The sequence below is a fragment of the Pteronotus mesoamericanus genome, unplaced genomic scaffold (genome assembly GCF_021234165.1).
Source record: "Pteronotus mesoamericanus isolate MK-2021 breed Mesoamerican mustached bat unplaced genomic scaffold, CSHL_Meso_final contig_37, whole genome shotgun sequence".
Taxonomy (NCBI): domain Eukaryota; kingdom Metazoa; phylum Chordata; class Mammalia; order Chiroptera; family Mormoopidae; genus Pteronotus; species Pteronotus mesoamericanus.
The window spans coordinates 2,157,968-2,182,323 of NW_026555144.1; the positions used below are offsets into that span (position 1 = coordinate 2,157,968).

General features: G+C 40.6%; 2 protein-coding genes across 2 annotated transcripts; one reads left to right on the forward strand and one right to left on the reverse strand.

Annotated features, from left to right (window-relative positions):
* Positions 1 to 233: 233 nt before the first annotated feature.
* On the reverse strand, positions 234 to 6,149 carry SERPINA7 (serpin family A member 7). Its single transcript, XM_054576909.1, has 5 exons — positions 6,097 to 6,149; positions 3,548 to 4,183; positions 2,210 to 2,483; positions 1,350 to 1,497; positions 234 to 815 (listed from the first exon to the last, which is right to left on the reverse strand). The coding sequence occupies exons 2-5, from the start codon at positions 4,164 to 4,166 to the stop codon at positions 612 to 614; spliced, it is 1,245 nt and encodes a 414-aa protein (XP_054432884.1). The 5' UTR covers positions 4,167 to 4,183; positions 6,097 to 6,149; the 3' UTR covers positions 234 to 611.
* A 10,382-nt stretch (positions 6,150 to 16,531) lies between these two features.
* LOC129073245 (60S ribosomal protein L35a-like) lies at positions 16,532 to 16,864 on the forward strand. The gene has a single exon (XM_054576926.1). The coding sequence runs from the start codon at positions 16,532 to 16,534 to the stop codon at positions 16,862 to 16,864; it is 333 nt and encodes a 110-aa protein (XP_054432901.1).
* Positions 16,865 to 24,356: the final 7,492 nt, after the last annotated feature.

The following is a 24,356-nucleotide window of genomic DNA, read 5'->3' on the forward strand; positions in this document are numbered from 1 at the left end:
AGGTTTGTACAGGAAGGTTCATTTCTGCCTCTGTTCTTCCTTTGTCCCATGTTTGTTAATTCACAAAAGCCACATCACTAGCAGTAGCTCTCAGTCTGTGACTCAGTCCTGTGATGGGAGCATATTTTTACAATTAATTGGTGGCTGTTCTTGCAAGTATACAAAAAACTATTTTGATGAGATAGAAGGAAGGAGGTTAATAAGTTCACATATAATCCACTGTGTTTGCATTGTTTTATATTTATTGATATTATTAGAATACGGGATATAAGGACCTGATTTGCATTTCAACTATTCTCTAGAAGACAGAAGAGGGGGCATTTGCCAACCCAGTCAAATTCTTTGGAGCTAACTAGGGATATTTCTGATAAAGAAGAATGCACTGATACGGGGCCTTTCTGGGATTCGGGTAATGAGACACTCACTCATTGACTACCTGAAAATCTGGTCACAGGAGTGGCCTCTTTCACAGCCAGTGCAGTTCAACTAGGGTCCAGTCATTCACCCCTGCTCAAAGGGAAGCACATTCAGAACACATAATCCTATGAAGCTATACCATTTATTTTCCATTGCATTGATTACATGCAATTAGCTTACAGCTTCTCTCTCAACTACACTTTCGTTGGATCCACAACTTTCCCTAGAAAGAGAATGCTCCTGGTATTTTTCTCCAAGATCAACAACAGGAAAGATCTATCTAATTGGATGATAGGGTGAAGGAGAGTTATCTCGGCCTGATCCAGAAACCTGACTTCAGGGACTGCTACAGCTTCGGTTCCCTTTTCCCCAATGTGCAGCACAGCCTTGTGGGCAGCCTGTAGGGGGAAAACAAACACTGCTTATCCCCTTAAAAAACATAAATAGTCTTTGGATTGGTTTGGAAGCAAGAAATAAAAAAGAAAAGGGGGATACCCTTTTACCATACTATGTTGATGGTGCTTAAATATGAAGGCCACTTGTCTCAGCAGAGTTAATGAATATCTCTATATTTTTAGAACTAGCTGTCATGGAACCATGTCTTTCTTCATGGATTTCTGCCTCTATAAATCACATCTTAAGCTTTCCCTTGCCTCTGTCATTTCCTCCAGAAATGCATCTCATCAGAGCCTATTCTTATCATTAGGTTCTTCTATAAGAATTATTTTAGGATGTGAAGGTTAGGGATGGAAGTAACTGTTAAAGTGACTTGCTTAAGAGCAAATAGAATGACCATGGTGTTTTTCCCTAGGGGGAGTCATTCTGCCTCCCTGTGCTTCAGAATCCTCATTGATAAAGTGAGAGAGTTGATTAATTGATTCTCAATGGACCTTCCAGCTCATTAATTCAGGGACTCTAATCTACCAACTTACTTTGGAAAGTTTAAGACCATTGTCTTCTGTGAGTTCAAGAAAATCTGCATTGTCAGCAAAGGCATACTGGATGCCCATGTTCAGCAGGATGGCTCCAAGGTCATATGTAGCAGAAATGGAAAACTTTGGAACAAAAAAGTCAATCCACCTGTGGTGAAAGGGAGAGGGAACACAAGACTATCAGCACACTAAACTCACGATTCCCTTTTTCTTTTTGTTTCTATGGTATTCTATTGGACTTTGATCCTCCCCTAGATATTGACAAGCATTGCTACATTGGTCAACACATGGCACCAAAACAATAGAATTTACCCTGGAAGAAATGTTCTCTGGTTCATCCAATGTTGGACGGCAGCACTGGAAGTATGGACTCATAACCAAAAAGAGGCATATCTGAGGTTTTGGCCAAGGTTGGGAAGCCAATGGCATGGATTTCAATGGGAAGCAAAAACACCTAAATAATTTTATTGTTTTCCATCTAGCTCTCCCAGCCCAGTATGGCTGTGTATCCACATCTTAATGTAAAAGTCTAATCCTCTCACCAACCTCTAGTTGGTCTCTGGGAAGCCATAAATTGACTTTCTGGTTGACTTTGTAGAGTTAATTTTCTGTCAATCCCTGACTTCCTCATTTGAAAAATGTCTATGACACTTTTTTTGTATTTTGTTGATGCACTCAGATGAAATAAAGTGCCCAGCAAAGGGACTGGCACAGAGTATGTTCTCAGTATACTTTAGTGGTCATCGCACAGCTGTTAAGTAGTTCAGTGTGATTCTGTTGCCTCTGAGTTTCTGCTGAACTCAATCTTACCTGTACCATTATGCCCACCCTCAACTTCTCACATCATCTAAGATGTTTACCCCTTCTGCAGTAAGCGGTTCCACTTCTTCAGTGTTTTAGATGACATGGCCCCTTCCACCCACTTCATCTGGCCCTCCTTGGGAAGGACAAAGAGGGCCAGAGCATTCTTGCTATAGTCCATTTGCAGCACCGTGCAGTTCAGCTCTGTATCAACCAGGTGATAGTATTGTTCCATCTGGTGCATCATGGGCACTTGCACTGTTGTGGTCTTGTCCACTAAGAATCTGGAACCCTCTTCTGTCTTGAATGGATCAAAAGGATTTGCCCACTGGGCTTGAAATACAGAAAGACAAATTTGTTTGTTTTAAACCAGTATTAGTACCAGTGGGAGCTTTTGCATCAGCCATCTCATCTAGTAATTAAGACTACCACAGAGTTAGGTACCTACTGTTAACCTGTTTTACAAGTGAGCAATGGAGGTTCAAGGAGAGAAAGTGTCTTTGCATGATGCCCCAGCTAACCAGTAACAGAGCCAGGAGTCACACCTAGAAATGTTGAACTCCATGTTCCACATATGCTCTGTGTTCAAAACCACTATACTTACACTAAACCCTTCAGAGCCAGTTTCTTCTTCCATAAAAAGTTATAAGCACATCCAACACACAGGGTCAAATGAAAAAAAAAAGATATTTTCTGCAGTTTTATCCATCTACAAGTGTGTGGTTTGTGGCCAAGAACTGTTCACTCCTCCACAAAATGTAGCTGACATGTGCTGTAGAGCCAGAAGATATCATTTGGACACAAAACCTTCAGAAAACAGTCACATGATTCTTGTTGTTATAAGCACCAGGTTTATATTAAGACAAACCCGGGTAGGAATACCAGCTGTAAAACTTAACTCTGTGAACCTGAGCACTTGTGATGATCAGATGAGACAGTGTGTATAAACTATACACATAACACCATGCTTGGTATGCTTGGTATATAGTGGGTGCATAGCACATGAGAGAATTATTTATGTAACATGCTCAAGAAGGCATAGCAAGTGATGGCTACAGTGGGGATTAAACCCAAATCTGTTTATTTGCCAAGTGTCCAAACTCACACTCACAAAATCCTTTGGAAACCATGATTCTCTAGCTATATGTGAGCAGGATGATCATATTATTTTCACTTGCCTCTCTCAAATTTACCTCTCCCTAGAAAATTCCTTGTCTCATCCACAGAGCTATGTGTCCCTTCTGGAAGATCCAAAACTACAGCTATGCCCAGTGGAACTTGTTACTATGGTACGAAGGACACCTACTGATGTTAGTAAGAAGAGACTAGGAGCTCCCCGCAGTGCCCCACCAAATTATCAGAACACTGAACAAGAAATGGATGTCTTAGAGTCTTACCATTAAAGTGAATATAGTTCACCAGGACCATGATAGTGTTTGGTTTGAGGCCTTGGATAAGGCCCACAACTTTCCCTTTGGTTTGCTTCTCCACATGACTGTTGATTGCCTGCTGGGCTGCAGAAACATTGGAGAAGTTGGTAGAAAAGACTTCAGTCTCATAGAGGTTTTTTACATCATCCAAGAATTTTGGTGACAGTTTCAGCTGCTTCCCAATGAAGAGGGCATTTCCCATCTGTAATTCCAGCTCCTTCTTTGGAAAATTCAGTGAACAGATCAGGTGCTGGAAGCCCTGTTGGATCTCTGCCATTGGGGTATCTGTGAGGTTGAACCCCAAGTTTTCCAGGATTTGAGTTTGGATCCTGGAACAGGACCAAGTGGAGAGCATGGCCAAAGCTGCAGAAATGCTCACAGGGGAAAAGAAAATGTTCCGATCTGGGGTCTCCACTGTGAACCTCCGGTACAGGTTGAATGCAAAGTCAGCATTGATGGATGACATCTTATAGAGAGTGGCATTTTGTTGGGGAAAATGGCAGGTGGTTACTTTGCCTTCAGAGCTGTTAGGTGGTGCACAATGAAGCCCAAGTACCAAGAGAACCAGATAGAGGAACAGTGGCATTTTGGAAGGATGAAAATCTATAAGAAATCAGGTGAGAGCATTATGCTAAGTGAAATAAGCCAGGTAGTGAAAGACAAATACTGTGTGATCTCACCTATAAGTGGAACCTAATCAACAAAACAAACAAGCAAGCAAAATAGAACCAAAGGCATGGAAACAAAGAACAAACTGACAGTAACCAGATGGGAAGGGGGGATCATGGAAGAAAGAAGGGGAAAGGTTGCCAAAGAACAGGTGTAAAGGACCCATGGACAAAGCCAAAGGGGGGTAGGATTGAGCATGGGGGGGTGGGGTGGGTGGGATGGGAGAAAGTGGTGGCTGGAAAATGGTGATAACTGTGCTTGAACAGCAATACAAAATTACATTAAAAAATGAATCAGGTAAGAGAATCATAAGGGGTCTTAGCTGGATAAAAACTCTGAACCAGAAACACCTAATAATTGCCCATTGTGATTAGTAAAAGAATGGAAAATATTTAAGATTTGCTCACCAGGGGCCTTGTAAAAGTCTCTCTCCCCTGAAAAACTGATGAAACATCGAGGGAGTAGTAGAGGTGGCTTGCTGGGGCCATAGAAATAATGTCATGAACTGTTATTAAGATGTAATTGCAGCATGAAAACTCTGTGAGTAACTTAAATTTATGAAAATTGAATTACTTTTTATTTGAACCAGAGACAGCTTTTTGGAGAGAGAAGAGTCATTAGGTAAACTAGCACCCCCTCTGCTTATATTATTCTTTGTAGATTAGAATTTTGGATTTTTTAATTTGACATTTTTCTTAAGATAAAATCTATAAAAAATGAGATGAAAGAATACCTGTACTTTTATTTGGATAAAAGACAAAAGAAGAGTAATTTACACAAAATATGTTAGGTGAAACAGAAGATTGGTGGTTTGTAAAGCTATATACAAAGTCATAAGTTAATATTAATGCATTCATGCAAAACATGGGAGCCACAGGAGTATTTTCAAGCAACAGGAAGATGGAAGTCCAATTTTGCATTTTAGATTTCTCACCATCAGTATCATCTAAAGAGTCATCTCTAAGTTGCAAGACACCTTACACTATTATTTCTACACTCATTCATGTTATTTTTTTTTATTATTAAAGCAGCAGATAGAAAATATAATGTGAGATTCTCTGAACCCAAAAAAGTACAAGACAGTGGAGTAAAGGAAGTCAGCTGTGAAATCCAATGACAATGGACATGAGTAATGAGAAGGAAGAAATCCATGGAGTCAAGGTAGGAATTCTTCCACAGCCCTACATTCTCTTTCTGGGTGATTTAATCCACTCCCAGGAATACAACTGTGACCACACAAAACTGCATATTCTAGGACACATTGCTCTCCTGTGTTCCCAACCATCTGTCCAGCTACCTTTGGGATATATGCACCAGAATGTTCCACACATACCTCAGTTTCAGTTTGGAAATATCAGAGTTTCTAAAGGTAAACACATCATCGCCCAAGGCATCAAGCCTGCTCATCATCATTATTCTACATCACTTTCTATTGAGACCCCCATGCCAGAAACTTAGGAGTCATCCTAGGGACTTTTTCCATGCTCATTCCCCACATCTGTTGAGAGTACTATCTCTTAAGTACCAATAAAATCTCCTTTTTCTCCATTGCTACTGTCACTGCCTCAGATCATGGCCTGACCTACTTCACCAGCTCCTAGAAGGTCACACTTATTTCAGTCTCTCCCACTTCAACCCTCCTGACTCTATACTTCTATCCAATATCCACATTATCACCAGATTCCTCCTTCTGTAAACTCACAGAGGTTGGTAGGAAGTTAATTATCAGATGACCACTTTTATACCTTTGCCTCTAGAGCTAGGAATTTAGAGCCCCTGGTTATTTGGGATTCTGACTTGCTGATACAAATGTTCAAAGTTTCCAAAGAGGAAAAAAAAATACTCACAGCATACACCAAAGAATCCACTTGCATGTCTCAGAAAGAAAAAGTCTCTCCATCTTTATAACATGTCCTGTATTGCAAAAGAACACTCAGTTACTCATTAATCCAAGCGTCAACCCTGGGATGATATTTTCAAAGCTGATGCACTAAACCAAGGCCAAAAGGAACAAAGTGAAAAATGATAAGGATGGAACTTTGAATGATTGCTTTGGCTGCCAGATTCTTTATCTATAACAAAAAAGAAAGGATTGTCAGAGCTGGTAGTGTAAGGTGTGTTAGGAAATGTTCATTTTCATCTGGCGGAATGAAAACCAGGGAATCAAAAGGGCTAAGAGGCAGCAGAACAAAGACTGTTCTCCTTATAAGAATCAAAACATTTTGGGGTCATCAAGCATTTTGATTGAAAGATTCAAAGAGACAAAGGCTGGATAAGCCTTTCTAACAGGTGTAGAAATTATGCATTGGCTTAGAGGACATATTGTCAAAGTAGCGTACAACCCTAGACTTCTGATGCTACACACATCTATGTCTGCTCAGGGGAAAGAAGTCCTGTTCTCTGGTTAATAAAATCTTCTGTGCTGTCCTTTTGGTCGCAAGACTCCAACCAGAAATGCAGTAGGAGCCAAGGACAACAGAATCAAAGATTTCACTGTTCGTCATTCATTGCATATTGAATTGTGTGCTTCAGTGGTAGCAGTAACAATAGTAACAGCAACTCCTCTAATTGAGAATTTACCATGTGGAGGGCATGACAGAAGAATCTGATGCCAGACACACTGCTTCAAGACTACATTAAGGATGTGTATATTCTGTGAGGGGTTGGGGAATGTGGGCTAGTTTGAGATAAGTCTAGATTGCATTCTGTGGTGGGACTTGGAAGCCGGGTTAAAATTGTCCAAAGTTATTTTGAGGGCAATAAAAAGTCACTGGGGTATTTTGACAAGTAAATGACTAGATAGAAAGTGATTGTGTCATGACATTGTTTCTTTTCAAAGAAACATAGACAGAGCTCCTACTATGTGAAAAATGTCACAAAGAGGACTGTGATTTCAGAGGTGAATGTTAAATATCAGCGTCGAGCCCAAGGGTTCTTTCTAACTACCTGACACCCACTGCCCAAACTGAACAGGAAATTGCATGCTTCACATGAGGGATGGCTACTGGAGCATGTGTCCCATACCAAGGCAATGGAAAGCTCAGATCTTCCAACGCTGTTGTCAGTCCATGTTCATTCCTAGTATACCACACACGGTCTGCTCTCTCAGCTCTAGGAAGTTGCTGCAGGAGAAACAGACAGATAGTCTAGAAGGAAAATTTCCAAATCTGTGCCCTCTGGTGGCATAGTCAGACAATGGCACAGCATGTGTTCTGCTGCATCTGATGCAGCTGAGCTTTGCTAGCCAGTAGTAATGGAAAGGGGTCTATTGCTGACAAATGAGAAAGGCCACCCTCCCCTGAAGACTCCTCTGTCTGAGCTCTGGAGTCCTGTGCTCCTGTCATGGCTTTGCTACCTAGTAACTATGTAATTTGGGACAAGTAACTTAATATCCTTGAACTTCAGTTTCTTCACCTCTATAGTGGAATGGCTAACAATCCCCACATCATATGGTTATTGGGAGCATGAAGTGAAATTTAGAGGTGGTGTTTGGAAGTTCCTATATAGTGCCTTACTCACAGCAAGAATCCAGAGCCTGTGAGTTCTCTTCTGCTTCAACTATTATCTTGTTTATCTTCTTCTACCTCAGTCTTCATAGAACCTGTACTCCACCCCTGCCTCCATTCCTGACTACTGATCAGTTCTGCTTTCTGGAAATGCATTTCCCCTAAGATGATATAGATTGACTGCTAATATATAAGATCTTCTTTAAAACTTATATATAAAACAATAATTTCAGCCTGGGCCATGTGGCTCACTTAGTTGAAATGTCATCACATGCACCAAAAGGTTGTGGGTTCAATCCCCAGTCAAGGCACATATGGGAGGTACCTTATCAATGTTTCTCTTTCACACTGATGATTCATTTTCTCTCTCTCTCTTCCCCCAACAGAGGAATTTTTTTAAAAAAATTTTTAAAAATAGTAAAACAGGGAAAGCCTCTGAGAAGATAACATCTCAAAGCAGGACTTAGAACTTAGAAGGACAAATGAAACTTTTGTAGGTAGAAAGTTTCTTCTTTTTTTTTAATTAATTTATTTACTTTTTAAATACATTTGTCTCTGCCTTCCCCCCACCTCTTTCCCTTGCCCCCTCCCACCATCCCTCCCTCAGATCTTCCCCTTTGGTTTTGTCCATGAGTCCTTGCTATATGTTCCTTGACTTTCCCCTTCCCTTCCCTTTCCCTGCCCCCCACTTCCCTCTTGTCTCTATTGATTTCTTTTCCTTTCAGGGTTGCGGGTCATATTTTCCTTGCTTCTTTGCATTGTTGGTTAGGATCCGCTTATAGGTGAGATCATATGGTATTTGTCTTTCGCCCCCTGGCTTATTTCGCTTAGCATGATGCTCTCCAGTTCCATCCATGCTGTCGCAAAGTTTAGTAGTTCCTTTTTTCTTTCTGCTGCGTAGTATTCCATTGTGTATATGTACCATCATTTTTTGATCCAATCATCTACTGATGGGCATTTAGGTTGCTTCCAACACTTGGCTATTGTAAATTGTGCTGCTATGAACATTGGGATGCATAGGTTCTTTTGTATTGGCGTTTTGGTGTTCTCAAGGTATAGTCCCAGCAGGGGAATCGCTGGATCAAAAGGCTGTTCCATTTTCAGCTTTCTGAGGAAATTCCACACTGCTTTCCATAGTGGCTGCACCACTCTGCATTCCCACCAACAGGGGACTAGAGTTCACTTTTCTCCACAGCCTCGCCACCACCTGTTGTTTGTGGATCTGTTTATGATGGCCATTCTGACCGGTGTGAGGTGGTACCTCATGGTGGTTTTCATCTGCATTTCTCTGATGGCTAGTGATGCTGAGCATCCTTTCAAATGCCTCTGGGCCCTCTGTATCTCCTCCTTAGAAAAGCATCTGCCCAGATCCTTTGCCCATTTTTTGATTGAATCGTTTGTCTTCTTGGAGTAAAGTCGAGTGAGTTCTTTGTATATCTTGGAGATCAAACCTCTATCTGATGTATCATTAGGAAATATATTTTCCCAAACGGTTGGCTCCCTTTTCATTTTGCTGATGTTTTCTTTCGCCGTGCAGAAGCTTCTTATTTTGATGAGGTCCCACTTGTTTATTTTTTCCTTTATGTCCCTTGCTTTAGGAGACATATCAGTGAAAAAATTGCTGCGTGGGATATCTGAGAGTTTCCTGCCAATGTTCTCCTCTAGGACTTTGATGGCGTTGCGACTTATATTTAAGTCGTTTATCCATCTTGAGTTTATTTTTGTGTATGGTGTCAGCTGATGATCCAATTTCAATGTTTTGCATGTAGCCATCCAGCTCTCCCAACACCATTTGTTGAAGAGGCTGTTATTGCCCCATTTTATGCTTCTGTCCCCTTTGTCGAATATTAGATGTCCATAGAGACCTGGGCTTATTTCTGGGCTTTCTATTCTGTTCCACTGGTCTATGGGTCTGTTCTTGTGCCAGTACCAGATTGTTTTGAGTATAGTGGCTTTGTAGTAGAGTTTGATGTCTGGTATTGTGATCCCTCCTACTTTGTGTTTCTTTCTCAAAATTGCTGCAGCTATTCGAGGTCGTTTATGGTTCCATATAAATTTTTGAAATGTCTGTTCTATTTCTGTGAAATACGTCATTGGTATCTTAATAGGGATTGCGTTGAATCTATAAATTGCTTTGGGTAGTATGGACATTTTGAGGATATTAATTCTTCCAATCCATGTGCATGGTATATGCTTCCATTCAATTGTGTCTTCCTTAATTTCTTTTTTCAATGTTGTATAGTTTTCTGCATACAGGTCTCTTGTGTCTTTGGTTAAATTTATCCCTAGGTACTTTATCTTTTTTTGTGCTATATCGAATGGTATATTTTTCCTGATTTCTTCTTCTTCTATTGCATTGCTGGTGTACAAAAAGGCCTTTGATTTCTGAATGTTGACTTTGTATCCTGCTGTTTTGCAAAATTCACTTATTAGGTTGAGGAGTTTTTTGGTAGAGTCTACAGGGTTCTCTATGTACACTATCATGTCATCTGCAAACAATGATAGTTTTACTTCCTCCTTTCCTATTTGGATGCCTTTTATCTCTTTCTCTTGTCTGACCGCTGTGGCTAGGACTTCCAATACGATGTTGAAAAGAAGCGGTGAGAGCGGACATCCTTGTCGTGTTCCCGATCTTAGTGGGAAAGCTTTCAGTTTTTGCCCGTTGAGTATGATATTGGCTGTAGGTTTTTCATATATGGCCTTTATTACGTTGAGGAATGCCCCATTTATTCCCATTTTGCTGAGTGTTTTGATCATAAATGGGTGCTGTACCTTGTCAAATGCTTTTTCTCCATCTATCGAGATGATCATGTGGTTTTTGTCTTTTCTTTGATTTATGTGGTGTATCACATTTACTGATTTGCATATATTGAACCATCCCTGCATCCCTGGGATGCATCTCACTTGATCGTGATGGATAATCTTTTGAATGTATTGCTGGATGCGGTTTGCCAATATTTTATTGACGATTTTAGCATCTATGTTCATCAGAGAAATTGGCCTGTAGTTTTCTTTCTTTGTAGGTTCTTTATCTGGTTTTGGGATCAGGGTGATGCTGGCCTCATAGAAGGAGTCTGGCAGTCTTCCCTCCTCTTGGATTTTTTGGAATAGTCTGAGAAGGACATGGGTTAGCTCTTCCTTAAATGTTTTATAAAATTCTCCTGGGAAACCGTCTGGCCCTGGGCTTTTGTGTGCTGGGAGTTTCTTGATTACTGCTTCAATTTCCCCAACTGTAATCGGTCTGTTCAAGCTTTCTGTTTCTTCCTCCTTCAGTGTTGGAAGATTATAATTTTCTAAAAATTTGTCCATTTCATCCAGATTTTCAAATTTCTTGGCATATAATTGTTCATAATAGATTCTGATAATCATTTGTATTTCTGTGGTATCAGTTGTTATTTCTCCTCTTTCATTTCTGATATTATTTATTTGAGTCCTCTAACTTTTTTTCTTGATGGGTCTCCTTAAAGGCTTGTCCACTTTATGAATCTTTTCAAAGAACCAGCTTCTGGATTGGTTGATCCTCTGAATTGTTCTTTTTGTCTCTATGTCATTTAGTTCTGCTCTAATCTTGACTATTTCCTTCCTTCTACTTGCTCTGGGATTTATTTGTTGTTGTTTCTCCAGTTCTTCAAGTTGTAGTGTTAGGTCTTTTATTTGAAATGTTTCTATCTTTTTAAGGTAAGCCTGTATTGCTATGAACTTCCGTCTCAGACCGCCTTTGCTGTGTCCCATAGGTTTTGGACAGTTGTCTGTTCATTTTCATTTGTTTCCAGAAATTTTTTGATTTCTTTTCTTATCTCATTATTGACCCATTCATTGTTTAATAGTGTACTGTTCAGTCTCCATGAGTTTCCAAGTTTTTGAAGTTTCTCTTTGAGGTTGATTTCGAGTTTCAAGGCCTTGTGGTCTGAGAAAAAGTTTGGTATTATTTCAATTTTGTTGAATTTACTGAGGCTTGCTTTGTGTCCTATCATGTGGTCTATCTTTGAAAAACTGCCATGAGCATTTGAAAAGAATGTGTATTTTTCTTCTTTGGGATGTAAGATTAAATATATGTCAGTTAAGTCTCTTTGATTCAGTGTTTCATTCAGCGCCACGATATGTTTATTAATGTTTTGTTTGGAAGATCTGTCCATTTTTGACAGTGGGGTGTTGAAATACCCTACTATCAGTGTGTTGCTATCTATATCTTTTTTGAAGTCATCCAACAATTTCCTTATAAACTTGGGGGATCCTATATTGGGAGCATATAAGTTTACAATCTTGATGTCTTCTTGATAGATTCTTCCTTTAAGTATGATAAAGTGCCCCTATGGGTCTCTCTTTATGGCCTTTGCTTTGAAATCGACTTTGTCTGATACAAGTATGGCAACGCCAGCCTTTTTCTCATGTCCATTTGCTTGGAATATTATTTTCCATCCCTTTACTTTCAATCTGTGTAGGTCTTTTGCTCTGAGGTGGGTCTCTTGTAGGCAGCATATGTGTGGGTCATGTTTTCTTATCCATTCAGCTTCCCTGTGTCTTTTGATTGGGGCATTTAGTCCATTCACATTGAGAGATATTACTGATAGAAACTTACTCGTCTTTTCTCTTTGTACTTGTGTTCCTCTCTGTCTCATTCTTTTCCTTCACCTTCTTAAACCAGTCCCCTTAGCATATCTTGGAGTGCTGGTTTGGTAGAGATGTATTCTTTTAGTCTTCTTTTGTCTGGGAAACTCCATATTTCTCCTTCTATTTTAATGGAGAGCCTAGCTGGGTAGAGCAGCCTTGGCTGTAGGACCTTGCTTTTCATGGCTTGGAATATTTGTTGCCATTCCCTTCTGGCTTGTAGTGTTTTTGTTGAGAAGTCAGCTCCTAGGAGTATCGGGGCCCCCTTCTTTGTTACTTTCTCCTTCTCCCTTGCTGCCTTGAGGATTCTCTCTTTGTCTTTGACATTTGCCATTTTAATGATGATGTGTCTTGGAGTGGACCTCCTTGGGTCCTTCTTGAGTGGGGTCCTCTGTGCCTCCTGGATCCATGAGAGCCTTTCTCTCTTGAAATTAGGGAAATCTTCCATCATTACTTTTTCGAGGAGATTCTCTATCCCTTGCTCCTCTTCTTCTCCTTCTGGGATCCCTATTATACGGATATTATTGCGTTTCAGGTTGTCCTGCATTTCCCTAAATGCTTCTTCATTCTTTTTGAGCCGTTTTTCCATTTCTTGTTCTTTCTGGGAGCTTTTTTCTACCTTGTCCTCCATCTCACTGATTCGATCCTCAGCTGCATCCAGCCTGCTTTGGATTCCTCTACTGTGTTCTTCAATTCAGAAATGGTATTCTTCATATCCTCTTGTGTCTTCTTGATAGTTTCTATGTCCTTTTCCAGGCTGATATAGTTTGCTGTAAGATCCTGATAGTTTCTCTGCAGTTTCTCATAGTTATCTTTGAGCTGGCTGAGCTCATTGAGCTTCCTTAGAACCATTGTTTTAAATTCCATATCTGATAGTTCCATTGCCTCTATTTCATTTAGCTCTCTATGTGGGGAGTCCCCTTTTCCACTCATTTGGGGGGAACTTCTTTTTCTTCCCATTTTTGTGAGATCTGTTAAGTAGTTTTGTCCTTTACTTTTCTTTCTGGGCTTGCCTCTGATGATGTCAGTTGTTGACCCTATAGGGCCTTGGGTTGTTTGTTTGAGCCTTTCAGGAGTCTAATGCCTGTGTTTGACTCCTGCTTGGAGCAGCTCTGTGACCCCTTCGGTCAGAGCTGGGCTATTTTTTGGGATCTCTCTGCGCTCTCACGAGAGCTCCTTGAGCGCGTTCCCAGCGAGGCAGGGTCCCCCACCTGCCTGGGCTCGCATGTATTTGCCCCAGACCACGGGGCTTATTCGCGACCTCTCGTTCTCATCTGGCCTCCCTGGCACACGAGCTTCGTGGCACTGGTCAGTTTAGGGTCTTCTATTGTGTGTTGTCCCCGCTTTTGGCTCTTTGTGTGTGTTGCTTGCCCTCGCCAAATGGGGACTATGGAAATGGGAGGATATCAGCTCTAGGACTCTCAGGTTAATCCTGTTTCTGGTCTCTCCTCCAGGGACTCTGGGCAGCTCTACTTACTTTGTGGGCTGCTCCGCAATCACGGCGGGTAAGTCAGTTTATGCCTGCCCTTGTCCCTCTGTGCAATCCCTCACAGGCCGTATGGGTGTCAGTCTGTGTGAGGCCTTGCCGGCCGGTGCAAGCGTTCGCCAGCCCGCGTGGGTCACACACACGCTCGCCAACCCTTGCCAGTCACTTGGCGCAAGTGTGCGCGCCTGCTCTGGGTGTTTTGGGGGTGTCTATGTTTGCTTTTCGGCTTTTGGCTCTTTGGGGGTGTGGCCTCTTCCCGCGCATTGGAGACTTCGGCAAGGAGAAGGAGTCAGGGTCCCCGGTTCCTCCTCCCGTTCTTTCCCCAATGCCTCTGTCTCCAGTCTCTCTTCAAGGCTCCCCCAGCCAGTCTGCACTCAGCACCGTAGCTCACGTGCGTACAAGCTGTGTGCGGAGCGCACAAAAGGCAGGTTAATTGATTCCCTTATGCCTGAGCGAGATGGTAGCTGCAGAGTGGGAAGTGCGTTATCACCCGGGCTCCACCGGCCACCATGTCAGTTCTCTTCACAAAGTTTTCCTCACCAGTCTTTTCCCAGGCACCAGCCCACCCTGCTGCCGCTTCTACCCAGCGATCAAGGAGGGTGGCTGCCGCTGCAACTTTTGCATTTGCCCTTTAAATGTCTTTTTGCATCCCCAGCCACCTGTCTCTGGCAGAGAGCACCCCTAAGCTTTTTGGGGTTACGTTTTGTCTGTATTTTCTCGGCTTTAGCTGCTGTAGTTTAGGGGTTCCTGTTTATGATTCAGACTCCGTTCTTCTCGGGGGGACGCTAACTGGCCGTTTCAATGTCCCTCTGGTGCCAGTGCCCGTGCGCACCCAGCCCACCCTCTCGAGCCTCCACCGCAATTCTCACCCGTTGGGATGTGTGAGAGTCGAATCCACTGTCCGCGGCACCAAGGTTCCTCTCCCACTATCGCTCCACTGCTTTCCAGGTGATTACTCCATTATTTAGTTGCAATTCCAGTTTGGTTTTGGGAGGAGGTCAGCGTGACTCCCTTTCACTCCTCCGCCATCTTTTTCTATCAGAAAGTTTCTTCTAAAGTTATGCTGTTTATGAGGAGTCAGGTATGAGAGGATTCTTAATAACTTTGTAAAAGCCATTCGAAAGAGAAGGTGTGCAACTGGAGTTTAGAGATTAGAACATCTGGCTACTTCAAGAATCTTGAAACGAGGAATGAATGAAGGCAGGAATTACTGGAAAGGAGGTCAGGATGGCAGTGGAGTAGATGGATCTTCAGTTCACCTCCTTCCAGAACCAAACTGGAAATTCAACTAATCTGGGGGAAAATATCCTCAATGACCAGCTGAAGACTGGCTGAGGAGGAGATTTAGAACCAAGGAGCTCTAAAAGAAGCCATGTTGAGACTATACACACACAGCAGCTGCATGCAGTGATCTCACGATCAGCCAAACTAAGGTTGATTCCACGCATGGTTAAGCCAAAAACAATGAAGACTCAATTATAATATGAAAGCCCAAAGTCCAAGCAAGGGATATTCCAAGAACACCTAGCTCCAGAAATCAAAAAGACCACAACACTGGGTCCCCTAGGATACCTACTACATAAATCCACCTCACAAAGACGGGGAGTCATAGAAGATAGAAACCAGCACAGATACTCAGAATGAGGATACACAGTAACAGACCTCAAATGAAAGAATTAGAGTAATACTCACCAAAAAAAGCTAAATTAAATTGAGGCAAGCAATTTGTCTCATAGAGAGTCCAAAGTAATGGTTATAAGGATGCACAAGGAACTTAGTGAGAACTACAACGGCATGAATAAGGTCATAGAAACCATGAAAAAGGACCAGTTAGAAATGAAGAATATAAAATCTGATATCAAGAATACACTGAAAGGAATTAGAAGTAGTCTTGATGAAGCAGAGTATATCAGTGATTTGGAAGACAAGGTAGAAAAAAAAGCAGCAAAAAAGAAAAAAAAAGACAAAAAGAATGAGGATATTTTAACTGAACTGTGGGACTACATGAAATGTAACAACATCTGCCTCACAGGGGTACCAGAAGATGAAGAAAGTGAACAAAGGAATTAAGAACCTGTCTGAAGAAATAATAGCAGAAAACTTTCCTAACCTAGTGAAGAAATAAAAGCCACTGATGTTCAGAAAGCATAGAGAATCCCAAACAAGATGAACCCAAAAAGACCTACATGAAGACACATCATAATTGAAATGTCAAAAGATGAAAAGACAATTTAAAGGCATCAAGACAGAGACAGCTAGTTACATATAAGGGAGATCCCATAAGCATGTCAGCAGATTTCTCAACACAAATAATTCAGGCCAGAAGGGAGTGGCATGGCATATTCAAAATAATACAAAGCAAGAACCTGAAACCAAGACTATTCTAATTAGCAAATTTATCATTTAAAATTGAAGGCAAAATAAATAGCTTCCCAGACCCTCCCCAAAAAATAGTTAAAGGGGTTCAAACCACAAAACGAGCATAGCAATAAGTGGTAAAGTTTCTGCTTTAAGAAGAAGAAAAAGAGAGAGATGACATAGACATAAAGAAAAATGGCAATAAATAAGTACCTATCAATAATAACCTTAACTGTAAAGGGGTTAAATCTTCCAATTAAGCCTTTTTCTGATATCTTGGAGCCTGTGGAGCCTGCTGGGAAAAGGACTTCTACAACAACAAGTATGTATGGACGGCTGTGGTCCAAGGCCATTTTTGCTGGCTATAAATGGGGTCTCCGGAATCAGAAGGAACACACAGCTCTTCTTAAAATTGAAGGTGTTTATGCTCGTGAGGAAACAGAATTCTATTTGGGCAAGAGATGTGCTTATGTGTACAAAGCAAAGAACAACACAGTGACTCCTAGTGGTAAACCAAACAAAACCAGAATCATCTTGGGAAAGGTAACTCGTGCTCATGGAAACAGTGGCATGGTCTGTGCTAAATTCCAAAGCAACCTTCCTGCTAAGACCATTGGACACAGGATCCATGTAATTGTGTACCCCTCGAGTACTTAAACTTATTGAAAAGTAAATAACAGCCCTGACTGGTGTGGCTCAGTTGGTTGGGGGTCCTATGGCAACTGGAAAGATTCCTGTTTGGGGCACATGGTTGAGTTGCAGGTTAATTTAGTTCCTGGTCGAGGTACAAGGGGAGCCAACTGATGAATGTTTTTCTCATATGTCAATGGTTCTCATCCTCTTTTTCTCCCTCCTTTCCCTCTCTCTAAAATAAATCTATTTTAAAGAGGGAAAAAAATGTTCCAATTAAAAGACATAGACTAGTTGAATGAATAAAATAACATGACCCATATATATGCTGTCTACAAGAGACCCAACTCAGAACACAAGAATTACAGAGGCTAAAAGTGAAGGACAGAAAAAACATCCATGCAAATGGAACCAAAAAAAGGTCAGGGTAAGCAATACTTTTATCTGACAAAATAGTTTTCAAAACAAAGGACATAACAAGGGACAAAGAAGGTCACTACAGAATAGTAAAGGGATCAACCCAAAAAGAGGAAATAAACATTGTAAACATATATAGACCCAATATAGGAGAACTTAAAGATATAAATAAAATCATAATGAACCTTAAGAGAGCTATTGACAGCAATACAACCATAGCAGGAAATTTTAACCCCATGCTATCACCTATGGCTATATCATCCAGACAAAAAATCAACAAGGAAACAGTGACATTAAACAACATGATACATCACATATGTTTTTTATTTATTTTGTATTGTTCAAATACATTTGTCTCTATTTTACCACTAACACTATTCCCAGCCCCACACACCCCCACCTCCCACTCTCAATTCTTTTCCAGTTTGGCTCTCTCTATAGGTCCTTTATACATATTCCTTGAATTGACCCTTCCCCCTCTTTTCCCCATTACTGCCCTCCCTCCTGTCTCATGACTGTCGGTTTGATTTTTCCATCACTGCTGCTGGTTATATTTTTCTTGCATCTTTGTTTTGTTGGTTAGGTTCCACTTATATGTGAGATCATATGGTATTTGTCTTTCACCCTCTGTCTTATTTCACTTAGCATAATGCTCTCCAGTTCCATCCATGCTGTCCCAAAGGATAGTAACTCTTCTCTATTTCTGCTGTGTAGTATTACATTGTGTAAATGTACCACAGATTTTTGAATCACTCATTAATTGTAAGGCACTTAGGTTGCTTCCAGCACTTGGCTTTTGTAAATTCTCCTGCTATGAACATTGGGGTGCATAGGTTCTTTTGAATTCGTGTTTTGGGATTCCTAGGGTTTCATCCCAGCAATAGAATTGCTGGGTCAAAAGGCAGTTCCATTTTTACTTTTTTAAGGAAAATGCAAACTGTTTTCCACAGTGGCTGCACGAGTCTGCATTGCCACAAACAGTGCACTATGGTTCCCTTTTCTTCTCAACCTCACCAGCACTTGTTTGTTGATTTTTTATGATGTCATTTCTGACTGGTGTGAAGTGCTATCTAATTGTGGTTTTAATGTGCATTTCTCTGATGGCTAGTGATGCTGAGAATCTTTTCATATGTCTCTGAGCCCCTTGTATGTCCTTGGAGAAGTATCTGTTCCAGTCCTTTGCCCACTTTCTAATTCAATTCTTTGTCTTCCTAGGATGGAGTCATGTCAGTTCTTTATATATTTTGGAGATCAAACCCTTGTCCAACGTATCATTGGCAAATATATTTTCCCATATGGTTAGTTACCTTTTCATTTTGCTGATGTTGTCTTTAGCTGAGCAGAAGGTTCTTATTTTGATGAATTCTAATTTGTTTGTTCTTTCCTTTATGTCCCTTGCCCTAGGGGACATATCAGTGAAAATATTGCTGCGCAGAATATCTGAGTTTCCTGCCTATGTTCTCCAGGACTTTTGTGGTGTCAAAACCTATATCTAGCCTTTTATCCATCTCAACTTTACTTTTGTGTATGGTGTAAGTTGGTGTCAAGTTTCATTTTTTGCATAAAGCTGCACATATCTCCCAATACCAGTTGTTGGAGAGACTATTTTTATTCAATTTTACTCATCTGCACCCTTTGTCAACTATGAACTGACCACAGAGAAATGAGTTTATTTCTGGGCTCTCTATTCTGTTCCATTGGTCTATGTGTCAGTTCTTTTTTTTTTTTCAAAGTCATAAAAATGTTTTATGTCACTCAATTTATCTAAAACAAAATCATTATTATAAATAGCACATTTATTTGCTTTATATTTATATGTATCGCTTTAGTATATAAGACATAGGAATCTAATTCAAAGAATTCTCTTCCATAATAATTAAGCCACAGAAGTTTGATAATTTTTTTAAATTTATTTACTTTCTAAATACATTTGTCTTTGCCTCCCCGCCACCTCTTTCCCTTGCCCCCTCCCACCTTCCCTCCCTCAGCTCTTCCCCTTTGGATTTGTCCATGAGTCCTTGTTATATGTTCCTTGACTTTCCCCATCCCTTCCCTTTCCCTGCCCCCCATCTTCGCTCCTGTCTCTGTTGATTTCTTTTCATTTCAGTGTTGCTGGTCATATTTTCCTTCCATCTTTGCATCTTTGGTTACGGTCCGGTAATAGGTGAGATCATATGGTATTTGTCTTTCGACCCCTGGCTTATTTCCCATAGCATGATGCTCTCCAGTTCCGTCCACGCTGTCGTGAAGTTTAGTAGGTCTATTTTTCTTTCTGCTGCGTAGTATCCCATTATGTATATGTACCATGATATTTTGATCCAATCATCTACTGATGGGCATTTAGGTTGCTTCCAACACTTGGCTATTGTAAATAGTGCTGCTATGAACATTGGGGTGCTTAGGTTCTTTGTATTGGTGTTTTGGTGTTCTTAGGGTATAGTCCCTGCAGGGGAATCCCTGGATCAAAAGGCAGTTCTATTTTCAGCTTTCTGAGGAAATTCCACACTGCTTTCCATAGTGGATGCACCACTCTGCATTCCCACCAACAGTATATTAGGGTTCCCTTTTCTCCACAGCCTCGCCAGCACCTGTGGTTTGCGGATCTGTTTATGATGTCCATTCTGACCGGCGTGAGGTGGTACCTCATGGTGGTTTTGATCTGCATTTCTCTGATGGCTAGTGATGCTGAGCATCCTTTCAAATGCCTCTGGGCCCTCTGTATCTCCTCCTTGGAAAAGCATCTGTCCTGGACCTTTGCCCATTTCTTTGATTGGATCGTTTGTCTTCTTGGAGTGAAGTCGAGTGAGTTCTTTGTATATCTTGGAGATCAAACCTCTATCTGATGTATCATTAGCAAATATATTTTCCCATACAGTTGGCCCCTTTTCATTTTGCTGACGTTTTCTTTCGCCGTGCAGAAGCTTCTTATTTTGATGAGGTCCCACTTGTTTATTCTTTCTTTTATGTCCCTTGCTTTAGGAGACATATCAGTGAAAAAATTGCTGTGTGGGATATCTGAGAGTTTCCTGCCAATGTTCTCCTCTAGGACTTTGATGGCGTTGCGACTTATATTTAAGTCTTTTATCCATCTTGAGTTTATTTTTGTGTATGGTGTCAGCTGATGATCCAATTTCAATTTTTTGCATGTAGCCGTCCAGCTCTCCCAACACCATTTTTTGAAGAGGCTGTTATTGCTCCATTTATGCTTCTGCCCACTTTGTCAAATATTAGATGTCCGTAGAGACCTGGGCTTATTTCTGGGCTTTCTATACTGTTCCACTGGTCTATGGGTCTGTTCTTCTGCCAGTACCAGATTGTTTTGAGTATGGTGGCTTTGTAGTAGAGTTTGATGTCCGGTATTGTGATCCCTCCTACTTTGTGTTTCTTTCTCAAAATTGATGCGGCTATTCGGGGTCGTTTCTGATTCTATATAAATTTTTGAAATGTCTGTTCTATTTCTGTGAAATATGTCTTTGGTATCTTAATAGGGATTGCATTGAAGCTATAAATTGCTTTGGGTAGTATGGACATTTTGAGGATATTAATTCTTCCAATCCATGAGCACGGTATATGCTTCCATTTATTTGTGTCTTCCTTAATTTCTTTTTTCAATGTTGTATACTTTTCTGAATACAGGTCTTTTGTGTCTTTGGTTAAATTTATCCCTAGGTACTTTATTTTTTTTCTTGCTATATCGAATGGTATATTTTTTCTGATTTCTTCTTCTTCTATTGCATTGCTGGTGTACAAAAACGCCTTTGATTTCTGAATATTGACTTTGTATCCTGCTGTTTTGCCAAATTCATTTATTAGGTAGAGGAGTTTTTGGGTAGAGTCTACAGGGTTCTTTATGTACACTATCATGTCATCTGCAAACAATGATAGATTTACTTCCTCCTTTCTTATTTGGATGCCTTTTATCTCTTTCTCTTGTCTGACCGCTGTGGCTAGGACTTCCAATACGATGTTGAAAAGAAGCGGTGAGAGCAGACATCCTTGTCGTGTTCCCGATCTTAGTGGGAAGACTTTCAGTTTTTGCCCTTTGAGTGTGATATTAGCTGTAAGTTTTTCATATATGGCCTTTATTACATTGAGGAATGCCCCATTTATTCCCATTTTGCTGAGTGTTTTGATCATTAATGGGTGCTCTACCTTATTGAATGCTTTTTTTGCATCTATCAAGATGATCATTTGCTTTTTGTCTTTCCTTTATTTATGTGATGTATCACATTTACTGATTTGCGTATATTGAACCATCCCTGCATCCCTGGGATGAATCGCACTTGATCGTGGTGCATAATCTTTTGAATGTTTTGCTGGATGCGGTTTGCCAATATTTTGTTGAGGATTTTAGCATCTATGTTCATCAGAGAAATTGGCCTGTAGTTTTCTTTCTTTGTAGTGTCTTTATCTGGTTTTGGGATCAGGGTGATGCTGGCCTCATAGAAAGAGTCTGGGAGTCTTCCTTCCTCTTAGATTTTTTGGAATAATCTGAGAAGGACAGGGGTTAGCTCTTCCTTAAATGTTTTGTAAAACTCTCCTGGGAAACCATCTGGCCCTGGTCTTTTGTGTGCTGGGAGTTTCTTGATGACTGCTTCAATTTCCACAGCTGTTATCGGTCTGTTCAAGCGTTCTGTTTCTTCCTCCTTCTGTGTTGGAAGATTATACTTTTCTAAAAATTTGTCAATTTCATCCAGATGTTCAAATTTCTTGGCATATAACTGTTGATAGTAGTTTCTGATGATCAATTGTATATCTGTGGTATCAGTTGTTATTTCTCCTCTTTCATTTCTGACATTATTAATTTGGGTCCTCTCCCTTTTCTTCTTGATGAGTCTGCTTAAAGGCCTGTCAATTTTATTTATCTTTTCAAAGAACCAGCTTCTGGATTGGTTGATCCTCTGAATTGTTCCTTTTGTCTCTATGTTATTCAGTTCTGCTCTAATCTTGACTATTTCCTTCCTTCTACTTGCTCTGGGATTTATTTGTTGTTGTTTCTCCAGTTCTTCAAGTTGTAGTGTTAGGTCTTTTATTTGAAATGTTTCTACCTTTTTTAGGTAAGCCTGTATTGCTATGAACTTCCCTCTCAGGACCGCCTTTGCTGTGTCCCATAGGTTTTGGACAGTTGTCTGTTCATTTTCATTTGTTTCCAGAAATATTTTGATTTCTTCTCTTGTCTCATTATTGACCCATTCATTGTTTAGTAGTGTACTGTTCACTCTTCATGAGTTTGCCAGTTTTTAAAGTTTCTCTTTGAGGTTGATTTCGAGTTTCAAGTCCTTCTGCTCTGAGAAAAAGTTTGGTATTATTTCAATTTTCCTGAATTTGCTGAGCCTTGCTTTGTGTCCTGTCCCGTGGTCTATCTTTGAAAAACTGCCATGAACATTTGAAAAGAATGTGTATTTTGCTTCTTTAGGATGTAAGGTTCTATATATGTCAGTTATGTCTCTTTGATTCAGTGTGTCATTCAGCACCACAATATGTTTATTAATGTTTTGTTTGGAAGATCTGTCCATTTTTGACAGTGGGGTGTTGAAATCCCCTACGATCAGTGTGTTTCTGTCTATATCTTTTTTGAAGTCATCCAACAATTTCCTGATAAACCTGGGGGCTCCTATATTGGTAACATATAAGTTTACAATGTTGATGTCTTCTTGATAGATTCTTCCTTTAAGTATGATAAAGTGTCCCTCTGGGTCTCTCTTTATGGCCTTTGCTTTGAAATCGACTTTGTCTGATACAAGTATGGCAACGCCAGCCTTTTTCTCATGTCCATTTTCTTGGAATATTATTTTCCATCCCTTTACTTTCAATCTGTGTAGGTCTTTTGCTCTGAGGTGGGTCTCTTGTAGGCAGCATATGTGTGGGTCATGTTTTCTTATCCATTCAGCTTCCCTGTGTCTTTTGATTGGGGCATTTAGTCCATTCACATTGAGAGATATTACTGATAGAAACTTACTCGTCTTTTCTCTTTGTACTTGTGTTCCTCTCTGTCTCATTCTTTTCCTTCACCTTCTTAAACCAGTCCCCTTAGCATATCTTGGAGTGCTGGTTTGGTAGAGATGTATTCTTTTAGTCTTCTTTTGTCTGGGAAACTCCATATTTCTCCTTCTATTTTAATGGAGAGCCTAGCTGGGTAGAGCAGCCTTGGCTGTAGGACCTTGCTTTTCATGGCTTGGAATATTTGTTGCCATTCCCTTCTGGCTTGTAGTGTTTTTGTTGAGAAGTCAGCTCCTAGGAGTATCGGGGCCCCCTTCTTTGTTACTTTCTCCTTCTCCCTTGCTGCCTTGAGGATTCTCTCTTTGTCTTTGACATTTGCCATTTTAATGATGATGTGTCTTGGAGTGGACCTCCTTGGGTCCTTCTTGAGTGGGGTCCTCTGTGCCTCCTGGATCCATGAGAGCCTTTCTCTCCTCAAATCAGGGAAATTTTCCATCATTACTTTTTCGAGGAGGTTCTCTATTCCTTGCTCCTCTTCTTCTCCTTCTGGTATCCCTATTATACGGACATTATTGCGTTTCAGGTTGTCCTGCATTTCCCTAAATGCTTCTTCATTCTTTTTGAGCCGTTTTTCCATTTCTTGTTCTTTCTGGGAGTTTTTTCTACCTTGTCGTCCATCTCACTGATTCGATCCTCGGCTTCATCCACCCTGCTTTGGATTCCATCTAGTGTGTTCTTCAATTCATAAATGGTATTCTTCATATCCTCTTGTGTCTTCTTGATAGTTTCTATGTCCTTTTCCAGGCTGATATAGTTTGCTGTAAGATCCTGATAGTTTCTCTGCAGTTTCTCATAGTTCTCTTTGAGCTGGCTGAGCTCATTGAGCTTCCTTAGAACAATTGTTTTGAATTCCATATCTGATAGTTCCCTTGCCTCTATTTCATTGAGCTCTCTCTTTGGGGAGTTCCCTTTTCCACTCATTTGAGGGAAACTTCTTTTTCTTCCCATTTTTGTGAGAGTCTGTTAAGTATTTTTGTCCTTTACTTTTCTTTCTGGGCTTGCCTCTAAAGATGTCAGTTGTTGACCCTATATGACCTTGGTTCTTTTGTTTGAGCCTTTCAGCAGTCTAATACCTGTGTCTGACTCCTGCTTGGAGCAGCTC